This window comes from Micropterus dolomieu, linkage group LG22 (assembly GCF_021292245.1).
Source record: "Micropterus dolomieu isolate WLL.071019.BEF.003 ecotype Adirondacks linkage group LG22, ASM2129224v1, whole genome shotgun sequence".
In the NCBI taxonomy this organism is placed as follows: Eukaryota; Metazoa; Chordata; class Actinopteri; order Centrarchiformes; family Centrarchidae; genus Micropterus; species Micropterus dolomieu.
Window position 1 is genome coordinate 9,863,156 of NC_060171.1, and position 6,749 is coordinate 9,869,904.

Here is a 6,749-nt window from a genome sequence, read left to right on the forward strand (position 1 = left end):
TGATGGATCCATGTTCTCATTCTGTTTACGCCAATTTCTGACTCTACCATCTGAATGTCTCAACAGAAATCGAGACTCATCAGACCAGGCAACATTTTTCCAGTCTTCAACTGTCCAATTTTGGTGAGCTCTTGCAAATTGTAGCCTCTTTTTCCTATTTGTAGTGGAGATGAGTGGTACCCGGTGGGGTCTTATGCTGTTGTAGCCCATCCGCCTCAAGGTTGTGCGTGTTGTGGCTTCACAAATGCTTTGCTGTATACCTCGGTTGTAACGAGTGGTTATTTCAGTCAAAGTTGCTCTTCTATCAGCTTGAATCAGTCGGCCCATTCTCCTCTGACCTCTAGCATCAACGAGGCATTTTCGCCCACAGGACTGCCGCATACTGGATGTTTTTCCCTTTTCACACCATTCTTTGTAAACCCTAGAAATGGTTGTGCGTGAAAATCCCAGTAATTGAGCAGATTGTGAAATACTCAGACCGGCCTGTCTGGCACCAACAACCATGCCACGCTCAAAATTGCTTAAATCACCTTTTTTCCCATTCTGACATTCAGTTTGGAGTTCAGGAGATTGTCTTGACCAGGACCACATCCCTAAATGCATTGAAGCAACTGCCATGTGTTTGGTTGATTAGATAATTGCATTAATGAGAAATTGAACAGGTGTTCCTAATAATCCTTTAGGTGAGTGTATGTCAGAGGTCACACGCCTCTGGAACATAGGGGTTAAGTGTCTTCATCAGGGACACAATGGTGGATGGATCACAGTGGGGGATTGAACCTGGGTCTCTCACACCAAAAGCTTGTGTCTTATCCATTACGCCATCACCATATACAGATATTACACTAAATATCAAACCATTATTTCTTTTGTGTTTAAGGGCTGATTTTTTTTTCTCCTGAGTGAAAGTTGAAGAAACCTGATGGTCAATTGTGTTGTTTTTTTTTTGGTCAACAGTTGATGCCAAACAGTGAATCACTTCACAAATCTGAGGTAGAACATTCAAAACAATTATGATAAAATCTTTGTCAACAAACATGCACGAGTAAAATTAAGTAAAAGCTTTTTTCGATCCTTTTACCGCAACAAAATAAATATCTTAATAAAAATCCTTATCCGTGTATTATTCAAGTGAATAAATTCAAACATTTATTGAATATTTATTGAACATTTGTTATTGAAAAAAATTATATTGCAATAATTATTGTTATTGTTTTATTGTCCAGCCGTAGGATAGACTGACTATAACCATTTTATGCAATGTGCGGTTTGATGAAACCGCGGCTAAAAAGACTTAATCTGACATTAGTGGGTTTCCTGTTTCTCTCTTTAAATCAAACATATCCCAATCACCCTTTGAAAAACAAGACTATGGCTACGTCCCAAGTCTATGCTAATTCTATACACCATCTACACTTGATAGTATACTGTTTTAGCAGTTAGAATACAAAAATATCAACACACTTTATTTTATACTAACAGGAAATAACAGTATACTGTGTGTATGTGATATGTCTGATGTAAATCATACAACAAATAAGGAAAGCTATCTACTGTAACTTCACATAGAAAAAAACAACAATCTGTGGAAAAATTGTGTTTTTTTTTGGAGCTGTTTGACCACATTTATGTCATGACAGGAAACACTGATGGAAACGAGGTAGGTTGTGTACATAGAGGAAGTGTAGCAAAATGTTTTTTCCTAACATTGTGGTATTACTCACACAGGTTGTAATATTTCACCACTCTTAGTGCAAAAATGTCAGTGTAGAAAGACATGTTTCACATTGAAATACATTATGTTCATAAAGATTTTCTTCTCTATTGTCAAAATACCTTTTACTATCACTATGCTCATTGTTCCTAATTGATTTTCGCTGAGTAATTTCTTAATATACATGTCTGTATTGTTGTTTTATTTGCCTTATATGTTCAGATTCAAAACTTAAGAATCTCCAGCCTAAGGTATGAGATTTTTACTGTATGTGACCTCAGTGGGATTCAAACCTTAGTACTAGTAGCTTAGTGCTCTAACAAACAGAGCCACAAAGGTCCACTGCAACAATTACAGTATGTACAATACAACACAAAATACACTACATAATTAACATACATAAATTATTACTTTTGGTTTAGTATTTGTCACATATGATTAGACAAAACCAGTATGTTGTAATACTGTAAAAAACAGTAAAAGTGTGTTTCTCGCATCAGTGATTGTAGAGGATGTCTTCACGTATCACAACTTGATTACATATAGGATAGATATTATGGAAATGATAGATTCTGTAAATGTTTGGTAATGTAAGTGTATTGCCTAATGTGAAAACTGTGTAGGCCTAATCTGTCTTTTACAGTACTATATTATACTACGTTCTGCACTTCTATGGTGATTTGAAACATGTATCTTGCATTGTTTGGTATTGGATTCACTGGTAGTTAAAAGTACTAAACTGAAAAGATATCATTATGTTGTGTATTAGTGATTAAACCATATGTTATCATAATGAACAAAATTAAAATAAATAAATAAAACAGTAAGCGTGTGTGTGTGTGTGTGTGTGTGTGTGTGTGTTAAAAAATAAAAATATATTAAAAATTTAAATAAACTAAATAAATGAAACAGTAATGTGTGTGTGTTATAATATATAAAAAATTTAATAAAATAAATAGATAAAACAATAACGTGTGTGTGTATATATTTATAGACAAAAAAAATAAAATTTATTAATAAAAATAAATGAAAATGAAAAAACAACTATAAAAATCTGTGTTAAATGTGAAATTTAAAAACAAACCAATTACTAAAATATCAAACAATCAAAATAATAATAATTTGAAAATTAGAGTTTCCACTGGTTGTCCTCAGTTCGTGGCATGAGGAGATATATTTGGGCATTTCTCCCAGTAAATAGAGGAGTTTCTGTGTGTCTGATATAAATTCGAATTCGGGGTATATTTGGGAAATGTTTGTCTCAGTGTTTTATGTTTAGAGCATGAAGTTAGAAAGTGCAGCTCTGTCTCTATCTGTCCTTTGTCACACTGGGAGCAGAGTCTCTCCTCTTGTGGTAGCCAGCTCTGTCTGTGACGACAATTTTCTATGGCCAGGCTGTGTTCATTCAGTCTGTATGTTGTCAACATTTTTCTTAGGACATTTTATTGTGCTCAGGTAATTTGCCAGTGTGAATTCTCTTTTTAGGGTCAGATAACATTGTAATTTACTTTATGTTTTAATAATAATAATAAATTGAATTTGTATAGCGCTTTTCACGAACTCAAAGTCACTTTACAGAGCAGAAAAAGAAACATGACCAAAAAAATAAATAAATAAACAGTTTGGGTCGTTTCTTTCCAGTATTCAATATATTTTTCTTTTTGCTTGTTGATAATTTGGTTTGGTCTGCTTGAGTTGGTGTTGCTGTCCTGAGGTTGTTGGGGACTTGTTACTGCAGAGAGCCTCAGGACCAGCTAGCTGAGGGGACTCTTCTCTTGTTTCAGCTCCTGGTATGTTAGGGCTTTGTAATGGTATGTCTGGGGGTTAACTGATTTTAAGTGATTGTAAAATGTAATTGATCTTTTCTATATTTTTAGTGAGACGGGGTATTGGCCTTCTCTGCACCTGCAGGACGCTCTTACAGAACTCCGTATGGAAAGATTCTATGATTGTTTTGTCCCATTTGTCAAATTCATTATTAAATTTTGGCCCTAAAATTTCACCACCATATAGAATTATTGGTTCTAGTACAGATTGGAAAATTTTAAGCCAGATTTCCTTGCTTTGTCCCTCAGATCTTTCACATCCATGTTGAGGTTTGCTTTGTATGTAATGTTGAGGCCAAAGTAAGTGTAGTTTTTTGTATGTTGTAATTTAGTGGTGTAGACTGAAGAGAATTGGACTGAGATTGCATCCCTGCCTCACTCCCCAGCCCTGGGAGAAGAACTGTTTGTTGCTGTTTGTTTGTTTCCAATTGTTATGGCACATTCACTTTTTGTATACATGTTTGTAATCAAATCAAATGTTTTTCCTCCAATGCCACTTTCAAGTAGCCTATAGAAAAGGCCCTCGTGCCAGATGGAATCAAAGGCGTTTTGGAAGTCAACTAAACAGGCATATATCTTCTTTTATTAATGATTCATTCTTGATCTATTAATATCTGGAGGGTATGGTCCGTTGTGCTGCAATCTGACAAAAAAACAATTTGGCATTTATGCAGAATATTGTGGTCATCAAGAAAGTTGACAAGTTGTTTATTAATGATGTTGCAGAATATTTTTCCCAGGTTACTGGATACACATATTCCTCTGTAGTTATTTGGATCATATTTATCTCCGGATTTATAAATTGGGGTTATTAAACCTTTGTTCCAGATGTCTGGAAAAGTTCCAGTTGATAGAATAATATTGAATAGTTTCAGTATAGCCAATCTGATTTTATGGTCTGAGTATTTGATCATTTCGTTGATTCCATCAATACCACAAGCCTTTTTTCTTTCAGGGACTGGATGGCTTCTGATAATTCTTGTTCTGTTACAGGGTAATCTAGAGGGTTTTGGTTGTTTTTTTACCACTGCCTCCAGAATATTGAAGTCACTTGTAGGGATCCTTTCCACGATGTTGTTAGACAGAAGCAGTTTTTGTGAATGTAATGCTGATCGGCACAATTGCCCCCAAAAGAATATATTGGAGCCACTGCTGCCAGTTCACAGCTGCCAGCTGAAGCTATCAACTCCACAGATTCCAAAACTAGTCATTTCTACATCAAAATATGTGAAAATAGGGCCCATGTTTAAAAATAATTATCCTTTAAGTGAGAGCTCTGACATGCTAGTGGTGCTACAGGAAAAGTCAGATGATCACAAAATCATTGATTCATCCACTGGGCATCAATGTCTGTACAAAATTTCATGTCAATCCACCAAATAGTTGTTGAGATATTTCAGTGATGGGCCGACTGCTCAAACAACATTGCCATGCCCAGAGTTCTGCAGCAGGCATTGTCAAAAAAAGCAAATCATTTAGAATTTCTATAGGTTTTTACAATGAGCTCAGCATTGGCTTCCCATGTGCTAGTTCTTTTTTTGCAGGTTTACTTTTAGAAATTTGACAGACAATTTTAAGGATAGTTTTTTTATCTAGTTTAACAGAAGGCATTTCAATCTGCAAACTATTCAGGACAACTAAATAAAGAAGAAGCAAAAAGTCAAGTGTGGCCAAACAAGTGTGGTTACCTTAGTTTACATCATTGGCTCTTCATGCAATGAAAGGCTAGTACAAACCTCAATCGATTAAAAAGGAAATCATCACAGTGACAGTTCTTGCACACTTTCTTGCAACCTGCACTCCAAATACTTTGAGTTGACAACGATGAATCCTATAGTTCACCCAGCAGAGGCTGTTCCATTACAGGGAAGGTATGATGGGCAGTTTGGGCAGTTTGGACAGCTTGGACAGCCTGGACAGCCTGGAGGACCTACATTGGTTCAGTACGCCACTGTGAACATGACCACTGAGTCCCCCAAGGACCACATCATCTGGTCCCTCTGCTGCTTTTTGTACTTAAACCCCTTCTGCCTCGGACTGGCGGCTCTCATCTTTTCTATCAAGGTGAGTTCATGTGCGACAGTTCTTAATATTCAATCTTCTGTTATTGACTATTAAGCAATATAAGTTCTTACATAGGCCAGATAGGGTTAGAGGAAAAAGGATTTGCCAAATTCTTTTTAGGAAGAAAGTGCTAAGTAAGACACAGTCCTCACTGAGACATTTTAATAAAACACTAAAATACTAAAAATAACAGGAATAAAATTTGATGAAAACACAAAGACAGCAGATATTTTAAATGTGTTAGAAACTCTGCTGGACATTCTTGACGATGAAGAATCATAGGTCAGAGAACAATAATGCCAAATAAACAACAACCCAACTATAAGTATATAAATGTAATTAAATTTAATAAATTAATAAAAAGAAGAAAGAGATCACATTTGCAGCTTGAAATACAATAATCTAAAGCTTGTGCAGGAGATTATGAGATTGAGCCTATGATCAACAGTTCAAGTTCCCTCGAGCATAACGATGAATCCACTTTTAAAATCAGTGTGCTTTGGTCCTTTACAGGCCAGGGACCGGAAGGTGGTTGGAGATCTGGATGGTGCCCAATACTATGGCTCAACTGCCCGCTGTCTCAACATCTGGGCCACAATCCTGGGTGCCATCATAATGCTTATTTCCATTATTACAATGACTGTCATTGCTGTAAAGATACATCAGATGTTCAGTTCAAACAGCCCATACAATCCCAGTTACAATGACAATTACAGAGGCTAAATTTCAATAGTGTTCAATGAGTGGCCTGCTGCTGTGGCTTGGTGGTACTTGTATTTTTCTACTTTGTGCTCATGGCACAATTTGTCACTTTTTATACCTTTTTAGTAATATCCTCAATTGAAACAGATTCGCACTTGGATAGAAACGTAGGCCTATCTCACCAGATTTAATGATGTCAATAGTCACATCAGATTGGTCACTTTATCTGCTTACTACCATCTAAAATATATTTCTGTAATCAGAGGAGCACTATTCAAGCAAGACTTAGATAAGCTTACACACAACTTTATTTCCAGTAGATTGGATTACTGCAATGGTCTGTTCACAGGGCTTTCAAAAGAGGCTCTTCAGCAACTCCAACATATTCAGAACGCCGCTGCCAGGGTCCTCATAGAAAGGGGGGGGGGGGGGGGGGGGGGGTT

At 36.3% G+C, this 6,749-nt stretch overlaps 1 protein-coding gene across 1 annotated transcript; it reads left to right on the forward strand.

Moving 5' to 3' along the window:
• Window positions 1–5,364: 5,364 nt before the first annotated feature.
• On the forward strand, window positions 5,365–6,701 carry LOC123962265 (dispanin subfamily A member 2b-like). Its single transcript, XM_046038290.1, has 2 exons — window positions 5,365–5,604; window positions 6,118–6,701. The coding sequence occupies exons 1-2, from the start codon at window positions 5,365–5,367 to the stop codon at window positions 6,325–6,327; spliced, it is 450 nt and encodes a 149-aa protein (XP_045894246.1). The 3' UTR covers window positions 6,328–6,701.
• Window positions 6,702–6,749: the final 48 nt, after the last annotated feature.